Source organism: Jaculus jaculus, chromosome 8, assembly GCF_020740685.1.
Source record: "Jaculus jaculus isolate mJacJac1 chromosome 8, mJacJac1.mat.Y.cur, whole genome shotgun sequence".
Taxonomy (NCBI): domain Eukaryota; kingdom Metazoa; phylum Chordata; class Mammalia; order Rodentia; family Dipodidae; genus Jaculus; species Jaculus jaculus.
This window is the reverse complement of record NC_059109.1, coordinates 16047054-16066827: the sequence shown is the minus strand read 5'-3', so window position 1 is coordinate 16066827 and position 19774 is coordinate 16047054. Positions and strand designations below refer to the sequence as shown.

The 19774-nt window shown below is 42.3% G+C and overlaps 1 protein-coding gene across 1 annotated transcript; it reads left to right on the top strand.

Annotated features, from left to right (window-relative positions):
• Positions 1-8173: 8173 nt before the first annotated feature.
• On the top strand, positions 8174-18250 carry Glyatl3 (glycine-N-acyltransferase like 3). Its single transcript, XM_004649718.2, has 5 exons — positions 8174-8251; positions 11291-11398; positions 12808-12934; positions 15529-15661; positions 17824-18250. The coding sequence occupies exons 1-5, from the start codon at positions 8174-8176 to the stop codon at positions 18248-18250; spliced, it is 873 nt and encodes a 290-aa protein (XP_004649775.1).
• Positions 18251-19774: the final 1524 nt, after the last annotated feature.

Sequence of the window (19774 nt, the reverse complement as noted above, 5' to 3'; positions counted from 1 at the left end):
GTGTTTAGAGTGTCTGAGTGGAGCTCATTTGCTGGCAGCAGAAGCTGAGTCACTGTATGAGAGATGAGTGTATAGAGTGGCTGATGAATGAAAACGTGAGTGCTCGTCCTTGAGGTCATAGCCTGCATTTCTCTCTTGTCCTTTGGAAGTACGGAACTTCCCATATTTCTTTTGGAGACTTCCTAGCCTTTGGAGAGACTAGTTAGGATTTTCCAGGTGTCTATAACTTAAAGACATCAACTTTTCTTTCTTTGGCTGGTGGGTGATTAGATATCAGCTAATTGCTACCACCTTCAAAGCACATTCTTAAGTATTTCAAAGAAGCCTAAATACATTTACCTGGAATCCTGGATTACAAAACAATTTCATTTGTTAGGCTCTGAGGCAGCAGTATGTCCTGGTCAGCAGCAGGAGAATTCCAGGACTTGCAGTAAGGAGACAGGGTTTATATGCTAAGGAAGAAAAGAGTGGCCCACAGCCAAAAAAAATGTACTTGGGCTTCCTTGAACTATTAACATTCAAGTGTCACTTATAAGACAGCCCAGCCATTAGTGCTCAGCTGATTCTTGTAGCAGTTTTATTTACCCTGTAGAGTGCTGAATGCATGCCAAAGTCACTGTGTAGGCAAGATGACAGCAGCTGTGACCAAGACAGTACTCTTAATGTCAAGCTGTAAAAACCATTTTTTATAAACCTCACTTCTTTTGATTGTTTTTGTGTTTTTGTTTTTCGAGGTAGGGTCTCACTCTAGCTTTGGCTGACCTGGAATTCACTGTGTAGTCTCAGGTGGCCTCGAACTCACAGCAATCCTCCTACCTCCACCTAACAAGTGCTAGGATTAAAGGTGTGCGCAATCGCACCCAGCTAACCTCACTTCTTTTGAGTAGGCCTACGTATTACTTAACATATTACTTATACACAGAGGTAGGAGGATGGTCATCAAGGCCACGCCGAGACTACACAGTGAATCCCAGGTCAGCCTGGGCCAAAGTGAATACCCTACCTTGAAAAAACAAAAATAATAATTATTATTTCTATAGTATTATTTGGCACATAGCAGGCAATCCAGACATAGATAATACTTTCTCTAAATGCTTCATTCTAGTATACTTTGATGTGTAATTTAAAAGTTAATTACAGATCCAGATAAAATGAAATTTCCACTGCACATGTCCCCAATGATTCAAACAGCAATCCTAGTAAATGCTGTCCATGTCAAAGTTCTCCATCCACTGGTCAGGGTGGCTGCAGAGCAGCTCTTCTCTAGTGATGAGTTTAACACTGAGAGGAGACAGCGTATAAAATACAAGGTGTGATAAAGACAGCGTTGCAAATGAAATGCACAAAATACGTGTGCAATAAATGACTTAAAGAGAACTGGCTGACCGCATGGCAGGCACTAGGAGATGGTGAATATTACTTGATGCCCACTGGACTCTAATAACTAAAAAATTATGAATGAATAGCAGATGTCAGGGTAGCAAAATCCCTGTGTCCTTAGAAGCAAAAATTAAGTCACAAAAAAAGGATAATTATATTAAATGTTGGATTTTTTTTTAAGGTTTTAAGAAACCAAGCAAGTGTACCACAGACAAGAACATACATTAAAGTCTTTATTAATAAAGAGCTCTGGGGCTGGAGAGATGGCTTAGCGGTTAAGGCATTTGCCTGCAAAGCCCAAGGATCCCCGTTCAGTTCTCTAGGACCCATGTAAGCCAGATGCACAGGGGGGCGCATGCATCTAGAGTTTGTTGTGGCTGGGGCCTGGCGCGCTCATTCATGCTCTCTTTCTCCTTTCTCTCAAATAAAATATATTTAAAAAATAAAGAGCTCTAAAATACTGGTAATGTAGGTTAAGTACTGATAAAGTAGATAATTCAAAGATTTATAAAAGATCAAGCATTTGAGCAATATCACATAAAAGTGTTTTCATTTATTAGATTGACAAAGGCTTTATTTTAAAATTGACAAAAATGGGCATCCAGCCATTCTGCTAAAGAGCCTTAACTTGGTCTCACCCTTAGGGTGACCGTCTGCATAGATATATTGTGGCCTTGGTATAATGTCAGTTATTTGAAATCTTTTATGTAAGCCCTTCATTTCCTCAACTCTGTTGGGCAAATCCTTCACAAATTAGGCCTTGTTTAATATAAAACACCTGCAGTGGAACCTAAAATTAAAGGATTTACTCCATTTGGTTGGATAAATTTCTTGGCATTCTCTCAACCAAAATTATGCAGCTGCACCTGTCAAAATTAGTGTTCGGATGGTTCACGTTGGCCTAGTTTCTAAACCGAAGTTAAATCCTCTCGTGTTTCATCCTCTGTCAAGAAATGCTGGGAAAGAGAAGGAAACCAAGCAGAGATTCAAATTGCTCGGTGGGTCTTTGGCACAGAGAAAGTGGCTGGGCCTTTTCTGTGCTCTGACCAGCTACGGCTCTCCGGTGTGATTCTGCACTACTAAACTACCACAGAGCCACTTTCTCACAGGAGCAAGTGATAGAACTTGGAAGTAAAGAAACAAAACTTTGACCTCTCAGAACTTTCCTACTAGGCTACAAGTAGAAGGGACCACCGAATATAATGGAGTACAAGTCCATCCATTTCCCTGGATTTAATAGGAAGTACAGGTTTATGCTCCCTGAAGAAACTCCCTTTAAATGACCTTACACTGGCACCCTCCCAAATACAAGTACTCTTTCCTTTCAAGCTCAGAGTTGAAAGTTTGCCTTACTTAGTCTGGAGATACATGTCATAATTTGATCCCCCTACCGCCACCTTCAGATATTATACGGAAGAGTTTCTGTTCAACTGTTGTTACATATACATAGCTTGGTTAATATTTAGAAAAAAAAAATCACACATATAGGATTCTTAGAGAGCTACACATAGTTTGTATACTCCCCCCCCCCTCAGTAACCAGGGTCAAAAGCCCTGTCTGATCCAAGATAGTTGTCTCTTTCGATGAGACAACTACCCATTTTACAGCGTAGTCCAGTGTCTTGTAGTAAAGAATGCTGTGGCACAGCATTTGTGAAACAAAGTTGTAAACAGCATCCTCCCTGGGGCACTTGCACGCTGAAGCTCCGAATGTCACTTGAGATATTCCTATAGCTTACCACAGCAACATTCGGTTATCATTTGATGTGCCAAGATGGTCAAGTAAATGCTTACTTGCTGGTTGAAATCACAGGCATTTAAATGACAAACTCAATGGCTTCAATGAAAAGAAGGACTTGAAATTCTCAAAACTACTCTCAATTCCACAGTTACTCTTTTCACAAACTCCCTGCTTTCAACCTTTAAAGTTTAGGGCAGCAAAGTTATTTTCTTTAATATAATGGAGTAACAGGTCCATCCATTTCTCTGGGTTTAATAGGAAGAGAAATTTCTTGAGAATAGTTAAAAATACCTGAAGCCTTGTTACATCTATCCTTTTTTTTCAACTTTAATTTTGTGTGGGTTCCATCCCTATTTCATTCCTGACCATACAACCTTAAAGAATAGATAGGCTTCGTGTCTTAAAATATCCAAGTATCCATCTCCCACTCAAGCTGACCATGCATTCCCCTTTACATAAGACTACATGGGACAGCAAGGGAAAGAAATATGGAGTAGAAATAGCAGTGCTGTAGTTGAGACAATCTTCATCTTAGCGACAGAATAAATCCCTCCCCTTCTACAAGTGTGGACACTTTTCTTCTTCCCCTTTCCACCAAGGATTAATTAGGCAGGTAGCTCTCAGTATAAACTTACCCTTTATACAACAGGAACTACTGCACAAGTACACAGCTAAAATACCGTATCGGAGTGAACACTCAACACAGGTATGTATTTAATCATTAAAATGAGACTTATTCTAAATCACTGGTTCGTCATTAGAGGAAGAAATGGGAGAATAGGGAAAATTTCTCTTATGTGGAAAGAAATGCGCTCTTTTTTTTTTTTTTTGGTGGTGGTATTGCTGAACTTTTGGTTTCCCTTTTAAATTTTTGACAAGAAAATAAGCATTGCGAAAGTATTAAACTTTGCATTGTAGTACGATGATAGCCAGAGTGACAGAAGAACAGAAAGCCTATAGTATGACATATAATTGGATCCACGCACTTGAAAAGAAGCGTTTTTCCTTGTTAAAGAAAAAAAAAAATGCTTGTCATTATATTATGAACGGTATATTACATCGTGAGAACAGATCTTGTTTTATTTGCTTATAAGAATTAAGTTTCCCAAGAGATAGCCTTATTTTCTTTGTATGATCAATATTACTGAAATATTTCAGGTGCTTTCTCTATGGTGACGAACACTCAAATATTCCCAGTCAAGCTGTAGTTGTTAAAAGTTAAGAAAATATTTTCCTTGACAAAGACTTTCTGCTTGTGAGTCTGTTGTTGATAACAGTCTGTATAAGTGAGTAACAACCCCTTCCTTTCCACTTTTAGGGCACATGATGGTGATGGGGAGCCTGTAATTGGGTGAAAAGGATATAATATTCTTATCTTGTGGCCATCAGAAGCAATAGCTGGCATGGCTTTTTAATACAATTCAAGAAATGTGTGAAAATGTTTTTCTATCTATGGGGACTTCTATATTCTGTTCTGTGGCATTTAAGAAAACCAGTCTTTGCATTTAATGAAGGAATCCTATGATATTTGTAGGAATTGCTGAAGAGGTCTTTTCAGATGTGTGTTCAAAGCACAATGCCGTCTCTGTAAGAGCCCCTGGGGAAAATGGCTCCCTGAATTTAACTTGCCACTACAGTGATTTTGTTTTTGAGTTACAAGAGTTCAGTCTAGAAAGGTTGATTGACAGCTAATGGAGAAGAGTTCTGATACTAGAAAATTAAAGAAAAGGAGCTCTGAATTGTGTCACTATAAACAACTGTTCTTTTCACCCTGACTGAAAACAAGAAACCATTTTTGAGCCCATGCCTGGAATCTTTGGTGAGTTAGAACCCACCACACCCCACTTAGCAAGCAACTTCCAGGGATTCATTTCTGATATTATGCCAAATTAAACTCTTCTAGTTTTATGCCCACTTGATTTGGTACAGATTATAGAAAGTAAGTATTTCTGTTGTTAACAGATTATTTAGTTGTTTAGGGAAGGAAGACACATAGATGGAACTGGAAGACATTATGAAAATATAGTATTATGAACTCACTAATAGCTATAGGAAAAGTGCTTTGATGTTCAGGCAAATTATAGGCAGGGAAGAATACAGGAGAGAAAAAGAGAATGTCCCGACACATCGGATCAAGGATGTAGACTGCAAATGCCTAAACACCCCTGTGGTAGTTTGATTCAGGTGTCCCCTATAAACTTAGGTGTTCTGTATGCTAGGTCCGCAGCTGATGGAGATTTGGGAATTAATGCCTCCTGGAGGCAGTGTATTGTTGGGGACGAGCTTATAGGTATTATAGCCAATTTCTCCAAGCCAGCGTTTGGCATACTCTCCTGTTCCTGTTGTCCCCCTTATGTGGGCCAGGGGGTGATGTCCACCCTCTGCTCATGCCATCGTTTTCCCCGGCCATCATGGAGCTTCCCCTCGAGCCTGTAAGCCAAAATAAACCTCTTTTTCCCAGAAGCTGCTCTTGGTTGGGTGATTTCTACCAGCAATGCGAACCTCACTGCAACAATCCCTTACTGATACCAAGTGTATTAGTACTGTTATGAACCGTGGTAACAGTAACTGGGCCCCAATCACAGAACCCAAATCCAGGAAAGTGGTGTCGGGCAAGAGGTGAAACGGGAGAACAAGGATCAGCCCTGAGGTTCAGCTTTACATCTCCATCCAACTGCCCTGCGTTGGCCGTGTCTTTGGAAACAGACGACACTTTGTCCTGCAGCCCCGCAGATAGACATGAGCAGGTTGCCATTTTACCTTAGCAAGTAAAGGGACATCTAGAGATGATGGGAGTGAAAAAACAAGCACAAAGTGGTACATGTGTCTAGTTTGTTTGCAATGACAAGGGACCCTAATGTGCACTCTCTCTCTCCCTCTCTCTCTCTCTCTCTCTCTCCTTGCAAATAATAAGACATTATTTAATATATATGTGGTTGACTTGCTGTCGTTGAACTGGTCAGTAACATTATAACCCATACTTTAATAAAGCATCCAACACATATTTCTTTCCTGAAGACACATCACAACCTTTTTGTGCTTAGAAACTCTCTAACCAGTGTTATTGTTGCTATTTAAAACAACAAAATCACCACCAACAAAAAACACAAAGGTGAAAAACAGAGAGTGAATTAAGGGCACCAAATGGATGATGAAAATGATACTTATTTACATTATGAGAGGAGAAGCAGAATTAAATGTAGCCTGTCCACAAGGCTCATTTCAATGCTTCCTAGAAGTTTGTACTCACGCACTATGAGAAAATTGAGAGTTGTTGCAATGGTTAATCTCGGGTTGTCAACTTGACAGGATGTAGAATCGCCGTGGAAACAAATCTCCAATCAGGTCTGTGGGGAAGTTCTAGCTAGATGAGTTGAGGTTGAAGGACCCACTCAAAATGTGGGCAGCCCATCTCACAGGCTGGGACCCTGGACCTTATAAAAAGCAGAGAACTGGCTGAGCCCCCAGCCCACCATGCGGCCCGCAGCATACATGGCTCCACATCCTCACCAGCTTCTGCCGCCTTGGCCCGCGGCCATGGTGGACTGTAACCTGGATCTGTACGCTGAAAGAAAGCTTTCCTCTCATAAACAGATTTTTGTCAGATATTCTGTCCCAGCAGTGAGACGGTAACTAGAACAGTCTGTTCTAGGCAAGTCTCAAGCAAGCAGCCTGGGTATCTTGTGGTCTCACATGGAGAAAATTCAAGTAGATTTATCCTGGAATTATGTCAAAGCAATGAGTCTAGCCATCCTCGCTTTCCCAGAAGCACTAAGTCCTCGGGTCTGACTGAATTATCATTGCCATCCTAGTGCCTGTCAGTATAGGTGGATAAGCTTTACTATACTGACAACAGAGATTTTTTTTTTTTCCTTTGGTTCAGTCAAGCCCAAGTTAGAACATGGAGGGAGGGAGGGTGTGGGGTCAAAACACAAGAAGTAGATCCTCCAAACAGATTCTATGTGCATGAAAATGCAAGGGGTGAGATGACTCGGCAGTTAAAAGTGCTTGCTTAAAATGCTTACCAGCCTGGGTTCAATTCCCGAGTACCCACATGAAGTCAGATGCACAAAGTGGCACATGCATCTGAAGTTTATTTGCAGCCCTGGTGTGCCCATACAAGTGCACACACACACACAGAGAGAGAGAGAGAGAGAGAGAGAGAGAGTGTGATAAACACTTGGGCCATTTTCACCATTAATTTTGTCTGGTTAAATTTTAATTCCAGCTTTTGCCTATGACTAAGTTTTCATCCTTCATTTGGTCTACCTCTTCAAGTTGAACCTTCAAACAAGCCACTCGAGGCTGTCCCTACATTATGAAAAGCAACTTTCTCTGCTTAACCCAAACATTCTTACCCTGAGCTTCATACCACAACTGACTCGCCAGGCTCTAGGGCATGTGTTTTAGATACAATGGAGCACTGGGCTGGAGGGATGGCTTAGTGGTTAAAGCATTTGTTTTTCTGCAAAGCCAAAGGACCCAGGCACAAGGGGGCGCACGCATCTGGAGTTCGTTTGCAGTGGCTGGAAGCCCTGGCACACCCATTCTCTCTTTCTCTCTCTCTCCCTCTTTCTCTATCAAATAAATAAATAAAATATTAAAATGGAGCACTAAGCAGACAAGGCCCTTCTTTATCACACTTCAGTCAAGGAACACAAAGAGAAATGTAAATGTACTGCTACCATACATTTCCTGAAGGGGGAGTTCAGGATATTGAATGTGAAAAAGTGAAAGATCCACCACAGACTTACCCATCTGTCCAGGCTTATGTCTAGAGTTCTCTATTTCTGTAAATTCTCTGGTTTCCCCATCCAGAACCTCTCTGCCTTCCAGCTTCTTCCCTCTAAAGGAATAATCAGACTTACACCCAGTGAACACAGGAAAACAAACATGTTCCTTTTTTTTTTTTTTTTTTTTGGTTTTTCAAGGTAGAGTCTCACTCTAGCTCAGACTGACCTGAAATTTTCCTAAGTAGGTTAAAATGTTAACAGGGAAAAATGTGTATCTTCACATTTCTAATTAGGTGTGGAATTGCATAACTCGGGAGAAGATGTTGGTACTAAACTGTTCTACCAAATTGCTGATACTGGAGAATTTGTTGAAGAGTCACTTTCCTGAATCTCTCAAGGTAGTGTAAACTTAACAAATAAATAAAACCACTTAATACATAAATAAAACCAGAGAAATAAATTAGAGTAACTTAGAGTTGTAAACTGTTGTAAGTATGGACTGCATGGCACTGAAGCTAAGAATATGACCTAGAACAATGGGGCTGAGGGTGAGGGGTTATGGAACATTCTTGTTTTGTTTTGTTTTGTTTTTCAAGGTAGGGTCTCACTTTAGGTCAGGCTGACCTGGAATTCTCTATATAGTCTCAGGGTGGCCTCGAACTCACAGTGATCCTCCTACCTCTGCCTCCCGAGTGCTGGGATTAAAGGCGTGCGCCACCACGCCCAGCCGGAACATTCTTTTCAATGTCTTTTAGTCAGCCAAGCCCCTGGACCAAAGTCTAGGAGGGCCTGCAAGTAACTCAGTGCCACTGGGAAAGGTGTCAGTAATCAAAGCATTACCATAAATGCAAGATGAACTGTTGTAAGCCCTTACTATTAAAATTACCTTGGAGGACTGGAATTCCTGAGACAGCTCCACAGCTTTAAAATGTGGGCGGGGGAGGGCTGGAAAGAGAGTTCAGTCAGTAAAGGACTCACCTCACAAGCATGAAGACCTGAGTTCGATCCCCAGTATGCACATAAAATGCTGAGTGTGTGATGATGCCACATGCCTGTAATACCAGCGCCCTAGGGAGGTGCTGATAGGAAGATCTCTGGGGCACACTGGCCAACTGGTCTAGCCTAATTGGTGAGCTTCAGACCAATGAGAGACTCTCTCAAGGTAGGCAGGTAGCCTTCCTGAGAATGACACCCCAAGTTCTCCTCTGACCTCAATGGGCATACTACACACTACACCACTCACACATACATACACACACACCCCAAAATTTATAGTACATAGACAGATAGATAGATGATAGATAGATACATAGATAGATGATATGGACTGGAGAGATGGCTTAGCAGTTACAGCATTTGCCTGCAAAGCCAAAAGAGCCTGGTTCAATTCCCCAGGACCCATGTAAGCCAGATGCACAAGGCGGCGCACGCATCTGGAGTCCGTTAGCAGTGGCTGGAGGCCCTGGCGAGCCCGTTCTCTCTCTCTCTCTGCCTCTCAAATAAATAACTAAATAAAATAGATGATATATATACATACATTGATCAGCTAGATAGACAGATGATAGATAGATCGATTAATAGATAATAGAATCAAGTGGAATTCAAGTCTCTCAAAGGAAACCTAATGAATGACTCAGAAGTTTTGACGTTAGAGCCCAGGGTTCTTCATTTTTAGCCTCCCAGATAACCCTTATTTACATACATTAAAAAAATTGAAGAGAAAAAAATCTAAGTTGAGTCCTCAAGTGCATGGAGCTGCATTGACTGAATATGCTCACCTTGCCTCTGGATCGCCTTTGACCTGTACATGGGAGGAACCATGTGAGTAATGATTTGGTATCATATGGCTATAAAAAGTAACAAATAGACAGCGTGACCTAAATGTGCCCATTCTGCATCCTGATAGGGAGGTGAATCAGTGAGAGAAGACGGTAGGCCCTTTGCTTTCATAATAGGTCTGGCAACCTCTTCCACCAGACCTAACTAAAAAGGCTTTGGTGACCTTCCCAGAGGCAAAAAGAATTTAAGAAAATTTTGAACTGTTAATAAAGAGAAAGCATACTTTGGTTTATTTGCCCTGCCTCCATGCTTTGGAGATTATGACTATGCTTTTTATAACCTAAGCTTAGAGTTGAGGGGATTAAGTGCCCTCCCAATCTCCCTTCACAAGCTCTAACTGCTTGTCCAGCAACGTCAGTCCTTCTTGCCGTCCCCACCCCAGTACAAACAAATGCTCATCCGCCTACAAAGCTACTGAAAGAGATTTTTACCAATACCAAAGCCTTCAGTTCATTCCAAATCTTTTGTAAACCAGACTTTTGTCTTTCAGAATCTAAACATGAATGACTTTTTTCTTTTCTTTTTTTTTTTAGCATTGTAAATATTTGAATCATACCTAGTTAAGCTCTTGAATGAGGGTGCACGTGCGCCTTGAAGTAAACCATTTTTGTGAGTGTCACTGTGCATGAAGAAAGTCAGTCAGAAAATTTAAAGCTTTAATGGAGCAAACGTGACCCTCATGGGCTACCTTCACTCATGGGCTTGCGGCTTGATCCACATGGCACATTACTGTAGGCCTGACTCAATGTGAAAAGAGAAATTCTCTGACAATATTTGAGTGAGGTCTATATATGGTAAAATGGAATTTAAAAAAAAAACTATGTTATATTCTAGACTGAGGAAAAGTGAGCGATTTGGGTCATATGGATTAAGGTAGTGATAAAGGACATAAGCCAGATGCACATGGTGGCATATGTGTCTGGAGTTCATTTGCTGTGGCTGGAGGCCTTGTTCTGCCCATTCTGGTGTGTCCATTCTCATTCTATCTCCCTCGGTCTCTCCTTCTCTCTGTCTCAAATAAATAAATAAAATAGATAAATAAAATGTTGTATTTTTTTTTTTAAAAAAAGGCAGTCTTGCCGGGCGGTGGTGGCACATGACTTTAATGCCAGCACTTGGGAAGCAGAAGTAGGAGGATCACCATGAGTTCAAGGCCACCCTGAGACTACATAGCGAATTCCAGGTCAGCTTGGGCTAGAGCAAGACCCTACCTTGAAAAACAAAAACAAACAAACAAAAAAAGATTATCCATGGGACTTTCAAATACATGTGAGCACCACACCCAATCACTAGATTCTGATTCATTATGTAAGTGCTTGTGGCTGACCTGTGTGTTAAGTACTCACCTAGTTATAAGCCTATGAGTACTGAGTGATTTCACAAGCTGGAAGAGACCTTCTTATGTTTTTTTAAAAATAGATTTCATGTGTACCTTTGCACTGATCAGTGTAAACTTTTCAGTGTGTGTATTGTATGTACGTGTGAATACAATTAGAATTACTTCTCTCACCACCCTGATATTGGAATAGAGCAGGGAGAAGGTCACCCTCTGGAAACAGCTGGTCATGTGATGGCCTTGTCTTCATTTTCTGGCTCAGGTTTATGGAGCAGTGATGAACATAAATCGTGGCAATCCCTTTCACAAAGAAGTGGTATTGGATTCGTGGCCAGACTTCAAAGCTGTCATCACTCGGCGACAGAGAGAGGTATCTTGTTGAAAAGCAAATAAGTCAAAGTTAACAGTTATTCTCTCTCTCTCAAATAAATAAATAAAATATGCATTTTTATTTTTTTTATTTATTTATTTTTGTTTATTTGAGAGAAACAGAGAGAGAGAAAGAGGCACAGAGAGAGAGGGAATGGGGGCGCCAGGGCCTCCAGCCACTGCAAACAAACTCCAGACGCGTGCACCCCCTTGTGTATCTGGCTAATGTGGGTCCTGGGGAATCAAGCCTCAAACTGGGGTCCTTAGGCTTCACAGGCAAGTGTTTAACCGCTAAGCCATCTCTCCAGCCCAATATGTATTTTTTTTTAAGTTAAAAGTAAAGGTGACAGGAACCAGAGAGAACAGACTCGATGAGAACAGTATAGCTGTAACAGTTGTGCATTTTGATTTTACATGCTATGTATTTCACCGTGAGTTTGTAATCTGACTGGCTTTGAGGTGCTGGGCACATGGAAGACCTCCACTCCAAGTGTGTTTCCTAGCGTTTCATAACCTCTAGAAGAGTGAAATATGCAATTTACATATATTAGCATGTCCACTGGCTACGTGATATATTATGGTTGATGGGATGGGTGATATAGGTAAATATGGAGGACAACTATGGAAATCACACTGGATCCCATTCTGCCTCTGAAACCAGAGAAGCTCATGTGATCAGAGATACGCTGCCCTACACATTAGGAAGACCCTGAGAGCTTTGGTTCTTACAGGCTGGGTCCATTGCCCTTCCATTTTTGGTTTCATTTCTTTGGGAAAATGGAGGCTAAAGCAGGACCGTGCACATGCTAGGCAGCTGCTCTACTACCGCGTTACATCCCCAGAAAATCCCTCTTTTGGCCTTTATGATGAGGTCTCACTATGGTGCCTAAGCTAGTCTCTACCTCTTGGATTCAAACAATCCTTGTGCCTTAGGCCCCCAAGAGCTTCCCTCAGCAGAGACTATAGGTACAGGCCATCACACTTGGCCCATTTTTAATTTCATAAATAAATTAGTAAAATGTAAATGATCTTAAAGCTTACTAGTGCCTTAACAGAGGATCAAACAAAAGTCGTATTTCCTTTTGCCTCACTATCACAAGTGAGGCTCACATTTTTTAAGTTTTGCTTTTGTTTTTCAAGGCTGGATCTTGCTGTATCCCAGGCTGACCTCCTATTCACCATGTAGTCTCAGCGTGGCCTCGAACTCACAGCAGGTCTTCTACCTCTGCCTACTGAGTGCTGGGATTAACATGCTCGGCTACAGGCTAACTTACGTCCCCATTTTTAGATGTCCAATTTTGGTGGTGAAAAGTTAGCTAGACAAGCCCAGGGGCTGATGAGTAATCAGCCCAGGACTTGGCTTATCCAGAAGAGACGCTTATGTTGTTTCAACCATGTGTTCTGTCCTAGGCTGAGACAGATAACCTCGACCACTATACTAACGCCTATGCTGTGTTCTACACAGAGGTCAGGGCTTACCAAGAGCTTCTAGAAGAACATGATGTTATTAACTGGGACCAAGTTTTTCAAATACAAGGTGAGGTCACATTCAAGACATATATCATGCATTCAATTTTCTCTTTTTTTTTTATCATGTATATCAGAGTTCTAGATCAGTGTTTCACATATATATGAGAGATAAAGAGCTAGGGTCATATGTAGATATGCATATGCATATAAACTTTAGATATTTGCTATTTCTATATTGGAGTGATATGAGACTATCTCTAAGTGGTAGTTTATTTTTCTCTCATAGAAAATCTTTTGAGTGCTGGATATGGCAACACACATATTTCCCATCAACTGGAGGCAAAGGCGGGAGGGTCCAAGCCAGCCTGAGCTATGTACCCAATAAGACCTTGCTTCAAACAAATAATAAACTAGGGGCTGGAAAAATTTCTCAGTGGCTAGGGTACTTGCTTGCAAAACTTGCTAGCCTGGGTTCATTTCCCCAACCACCCACATAAAGCCAGACAAGCATTCATTTACAGGAGACCCTAACATACTCTCACACACACATAACATACAAACACACAACACACTACGTGTGCAAATAAATAAAAATTAAAATATAATAAGGTAAGATTTTAAGTACTGAGATGTGATTCAGTTTACAGTATGAGATGCTAGCTACAGCATCTGTAATTTTATTTAATTTTTTATTAATGAGAAAGAGAGAATATTGGCATGCCAGGACCTCCAGGCACTGCAATCAAACTCCAGAGTGCACCACATTGTATGCATTTGCAGCCTTGCATGCTTGTGTCACCTTGTGCGTCTGGCTTACGAGGGACCTGGAGAGCCAAACATGGGTCCTTGGGCCTCACAGGCAAGTGCCCTAACTGCTAAGCCATCTCCTCAGCCCTGCAGCATCTGGAATTTTAATAACATTAGCTTGAAGACATGCTCATCTTTTCTGAGGCTCAGCTCCCAGAGGGAGGAACCAAGGCTCAGGCATCACCGTGTGTCCCCTACGCCTTCTCTCCCAGTCTTGTTCTCAGGGTCACGTGGAGAAGGAGCTTGCAAACAGGAAGGGGACAACAGAGATGTGTTGTGCATTCTAATCTTGATCTCTCATGAAAAATGGAAGGAAGAAGAAAATCAGGTTCCAGAGGATTCTGTCTATAAGGAGTCAGATTGGAGAAGAGTAAATGAGGACTTGGGGAAATGAGAGAAGGCTAATGCTATGCTCTCTGTAAGAATAGAGTTCCAGCCAGGCATGGTGAAGCATGCTTTTAATCCCAGCACTTGGGAGGCAGAGGTAGGGGGATCACTGTGAGTTTGAAGCCAATCTGAGACTACAGAGCGAATTCCAGATCAGCCTGGGCTACAGAGAGATCCTACCTCAAAAATAAATAAATAAATAAGAAAGAAAGAATAGAGAACATACCATTTTTAATGCACTATGAGGCAGTTCCCAGAACAATGCTTTATATATAATAGGAACTGAACAATAAGTTATAAATAATGTAATATAGATATAAAACAGTAGTGGGACCTGAGTGACGTAGGTTCAGGATAAATCTCATTAACCCTGAGGTTACACAGGAAATACCATAGTGAGGATTTTGGCATCAGCCAGGAAATGAAACTTTAAAGTTGCCTTCCTTGCTATGCTAAACAAATCTAAACTCTCACAGTTACAGTTAAAATGCTTAATCATTAACTTTTAGAGCTATAGAACATTGCCACTTACTTGAAGGAAGTTTAAAAATCAATCTGAGGAATCAAAAAAGAAATCTTGGGCTGGAGAGATGATTCAATGGATAAAGTGCTTGCCTGCAAAGCCTAATGGCCTAGGTTCAATTCCCTAGAACCCATGTAAGGCCAGACACACAAAGCAATGCATGCATCTGGAGTTTGCATGCAGTGGCTGGAGGCCCTAGTATACCTGTACACTCACTCTCTCTCTTTTTCTATCTATCCATCTCTCTCTCTCTCTGTTTGCAAATGAATGAAATAAAATATTTTTAAAGAATCTTGCTGGGTGTGGTGGCACACGCCTTTAGTCCCAGCACTCGGGAGGCAGAGGTAGGAGGATCACCATGAGTTCAAGGCCACCCTGAGACTACAGAGTTAATTCCAGGTCAGCCTGGACCAGAATGAGACCCTACCTCGAAAAAAAAAAATCTTGTTAGAAATTCCAAATTCTGGGGTGGAGAGATGGCTTAGCTATTAAGGTACATGCCTGCAAAGCCAAAGAACCCAGGTCTAATTCCCCAGGACCCATGTAAGCCAGATGCACAAGGTGGTGCATGCATCTGGAGTTTGTTTGCAGTGGCTGATGGTACACCCATTCTCTCTCTCTCTCTTTCTCTCTCTCTCTCTCTGTAATAAATAAATAAAAGTGAATAAAATTGAAAAAAAAGAAGTTTCGAATTCCCTTCAATAATTTCCGGCACAAATTTCCTTGAAAGATGTTGACCAGTTATGACAATGGACAGCATGATGTGTACTTAAAGGTCAGATAGAGGATATTTGTAACAATTTGCATATAATGAGATAGTAGCTATGACGACGCAGGGAAGCAGGCTGGTGATATTGATAATACCCATTATAAGAATACTGAAAAAAAAATGTCTCTTTACTTGCTCAGACGAAATGGTCACATTCCCATGTCTATCTACCCAGGGCTACAGAGTCAATTATATGCTGTCTCCAAAGCTGCTGCCAGTGCTAAGCAGTTAGATGTGGACATAAACCTGACTTCCTTCAAGGCTGTTCATTTCTCTCCGGTTTCATCTCTGCCTGACACCAGTTTCCTGTACGTAAAGCAAGTTCTATGTTTGGGGACAGATTTACTATTAACTGAAGCCCAATAACAATGCTAAATATACTTGTTGTCACTAAGGATTGTCTAGGTATTTTGAATACAGGCTATCGAGCCAAAACCGTGTGTATTTGTATGTGTGTGTGCACATGTATGTATGTGTGTGTGTTCCCTGAAAATCAAGTCAGTCTCTTTTTCTATAACTACCAGTGAACTCCTGATACTGCATTTTCATGGTAAGGGCTTCCATTTCCCTCCATGTGTCTTCCTTCCCCAAAACACTAAATAATCTCTATTGCCTGAGTCCAAAGTTCTTCTTATTTTTTGTTATGGTTTAAGGCAGAAGGTACAGGGCTGGAAGGACAGCTCAGGTGGCTAAATGTTACGTTGCAAACATGAGGACCTCAGTGCAGCCCTTAGAACCCATGTAAGAACAACTCTGAGAAAGTTTTGAACCAAAAGTCAATGTTTTTTTTTTTTTTTTTTTTTTTTGGTTTTTCGAGGTAGGGTCTCACTCTGGCTCAGGCTGACCTGGAATTTACTATGTAATCTCAGGGTGTCCTCGAACTCTTGGCGATCCTCCTACCTCTGCCTCCCGAGTGCTGAGATTAAAGGCATGTGCCACCACGCCCGGCTAAAGTCAATGTTTTTTAAGAAATGTTTTTAAATTTATTTATTTGAGAGAAAGAGGCAGAGACAGGAAGAGACAGAGAGAGAGGGAATGGGCACACCAGGGCCTCCAACCACTGCAAACGAACTCCAGACACATGCACCACCTTGTGCATCTGGTTTATATGGGTACTGGGAAATGGAACCTGGGTCTTTAGGCTTTGCAGGCAAGTGCCTTAATTGCTAAGCCATCTCTCCAGCTCGTTAATTATTATTAACTTTTTATTGACAACATCTGTTACCATGATCGCAATCCCCTCCCATCATCCTCTCTTTTCTACCTCCCAAATGCCCTCTCCACTGAATCTCTTCTTTCCAACTGGTCTCTCTTCGATTTTGATGTTATCATCCCCCGCATTACGCAGCTCTTATGTAGTAGCACCAGCTTCTGTGAGGTCATAAGGACCATGAAAGAAGGTATTGAAAAAATACTCCTGCCCCTTTTTTGACTCATATTCTTTTTTAATGTTTTTCATATTTATTTATTTGAGAGAGAGAGTCAGAGAGAGAATGGGCATGCTGGGGCCTCCAGCCACTGCAAACGAACTCCAAATGTATGCGCCACCTTGTGCATCTAGTTTACGTGGGTCCTGGGGAATCAAACCTGGGTCCTTTGGCTTTGCAGGAAAGTGCCCTAACCACTAAGCCATCCCTCCAGCCCAGACTCTGATATTCTTTCCACCACCTCTTCCTCAATGGTCCCTGAGCCTTGGAGGAAGTGACAGAGATATCTCAGTGATGAACACACCACAGGACAGTGTTTTTTTTTTTTTAATAATCATCTCACTTTAGCAGTGCTTATGAAATGTACAAAGAATGGTTTGAGACTCTGGCTGTGGTGAAGTAGGTTGAAGATCTCCAGCCAGCAGTGTGACAGTAAGTTATACACCCAGGTGCAGGAGCAAAATAGAGAATTGATTTGCTATATAGCTAGGCATCTGCCTTCTTTTGAGAATGAGTCCTTCTGGTCAGCAGGCTGTTGGTAATTGGCTGAAACTCAGCCGTCTGTGACCCTCCTAAGGTAGTGTGTAAAATATCTCAAACACGGGCTGGAGAGATGGCTTAGCGGTTAAGCGCTTGCCTGTGAAGCCTAAGGACCCCAGTTCAAGGCTCGATTTCCCAGGACCCACCTTAGCCAGATGCACAAGGGGGCGCACACATCTGGAGTTGGTTTGCAGTGGCTGGATGCCCTGGCGCCCCATTCTCTCTCTATCTGCCTCTTTCTCTTTCTGTCTGTCACTCTCAAATAAATAAATAAAAATAAAAAATATTTTTTAAAAAATCTCAAACACATTGCAGTTCCTATCCCAGAGACAAGATGTGCCAATGTCCTTGGGCCACAGGTAAGTTGTTTTGTCTTGACAACAGGAACACTTTCTGTGATCCATACTGCAATGGGCTCAGAGGCAGCTTCTCGTTGTCCATCAGTGTGAAGAGAGTACAGTGACGTGATTCTGAACTCTTTTCCTTGGTTCGCTTTATTCTAGGACAGAGTCTCCCCCCAGGCTGACCTATCTGAGTGTGGCTGACGCCGATCTGCTCAACAGGACCTGGTCTCGGGGTGGCAATGAGCAGTGCCTGAGGTACATTGCCAACCTCATCTCCTGCTTCCCCAGCGTGTGTGTCCGCGACAACCAGGGAAACCCACTCTCCTGGGGCATTACAGACCAGTTTGCCACTATGTGCCATGGCTACACCCTGCCCGATCACCGAAGGAAGGGCTACAGCCGCTTGGTGGCCCTCACGCTTGCCAGGAAACTACAGAGCCGGGGCTTCCCGGCTCAGGGAAATGTCCTGGACAGCAACAGGGCCTCGATAAACCTCCTGGAGAGTGTCCAGGCTGAGTTCTTGCCTTGTCGTTTCCACCGGCTTATTGTCACCCCCGCACTTTTCTCCAGACAAGCTCACCCTTAGTTCACCTTTTCCTACTTTTCCTGAACATCCACCTCACCCTTGGTTGCCAGTGAGGTGAGAATTGAACCTGGAGAAGACTGCCTATTCCTGCCTCAGTTTTCTTCTTGTTAGCTTTTTCTTTTTTTTTAAAGTAGACTCTTGCTCTAGCCCAGGCTGACCTATATAGTCTCTGGGTGGCTTTGAACTCACAGCGATCCTCCTACTTGGGCCTGCGGAGTGCTGGGATTAAAGGTGTGTGCCACCATGCCCAGGCCTATCTCAGGGTGGCTGTGGCTGAGCACAGAAGGCTGTCTGTCAGGCCTCCTTTAGGAAGCACCGTAGGGAAGACTCTAAAGCCAGACATTCTTGCCGTGGGGGTAGAAATGAAACTCAGTGATTCAACCCTGGAAGGGTCGTGTGGCCTCCGCTCCATCCTTGCTGCTTGGGCTTCTGCTCCGTATTCTCACATCACACCCACCCTAGGGCCATCACCCTCCCGCCACCTCCGGATGTCTCACGGAGCTCTGCTCTGAGTTCTCTGTGAAGGAGCCTGCGCTTTCCCCTTTCATGACTCGCCCTCTGCTCCTGGCTATTGCACTGTCCTAGAGTGCTTCCCTGAGATGTTCAAATGCATGTTTATCAGAATCACCCCGAGAACAGGCCGCAGTGCACGTGGTTGGGCCCCTCACCCACAGCCCCTGGCTCAGACGGCATCTCACAGGGCATTTCCAGCACGTTTTCTCAGCTGCCTTGGATGATGAGCCATGTGCATTTCAAGGTCTCAAGCACATACAATCGTAGGAGCAGACCTTATCCATAACCTATCCCTGCCCTGGATTATAACCTGATCTTGTATGAAAAATGGAGATTTATATGCAGATGTATATATGCACATATAAAAATGCCATGTAAACATACATCTCATCCTGAGGATAGAAATTGCACACATATTTCCTATATGTGTATAACTTTTATAATACAATAAGCTTTAACCCTCTCATGTAAAAGGAACTTGTGGTCCATAGAAAATACATAGTTAAGATTTTATTCTTTATGATGTCCTGGAGGAAAAGCCAGAATTCTATACTTTTGAGGTCAGTTATGCATCCTTTTTATAAATCGAGATTAAATGCTTAAATAATTAAATTAATACTTGACAACTCACCTGTCCTTGCTTTTATTTGTTTCAAATCTGGGTTCCAACTGTCTACCAATATGCTTTTTTGTTTTGTTTTGTCTTTCAGTTTTTCGGTTTTTCAGGTTTTGAGGTAGGGTTTCACTCTAGTCCAGGCTGACCTGGAATTCACACTGTATTCTCAGGGTGGCCTCGAACTCATAACAATCCTCCTACCTCTGCCTCCCGAGTGCTGGGATTTAAGGTGTGCGCCACCAAGCCTGGATCAATATGCATTTTTTAAGGATAATAAATGAAGAGATAGGGCCTGAGGAGATGACTCAGCAGTTAAGGCACTTGCTTGCAAAGCCCATCACTGGGGCTCAATTTCCCAGCCAGGTAAAAGCAGACAAAGTGATGTATGTGTCTGG

Excerpts from the sequence above, each read along its gene's own strand:
- Glyatl3 (XM_004649718.2), top strand. The coding sequence starts at position 8,174 with ATGTTGGTACTAAACTGTTCTACCAAATTGCTGATACTGGAGAATTTG. Across the intron at positions 11,399-12,807 it reads TCACTCGGCGACAGAGAGAG|GCTGAGACAGATAACCTCGA; the intron begins GTATCTTGTTGA and ends GTTCTGTCCTAG. Across the intron at positions 15,662-17,823 it reads CTGCCTGACACCAGTTTCCT|GACAGAGTCTCCCCCCAGGC; the intron begins GTACGTAAAGCA and ends GCTTTATTCTAG.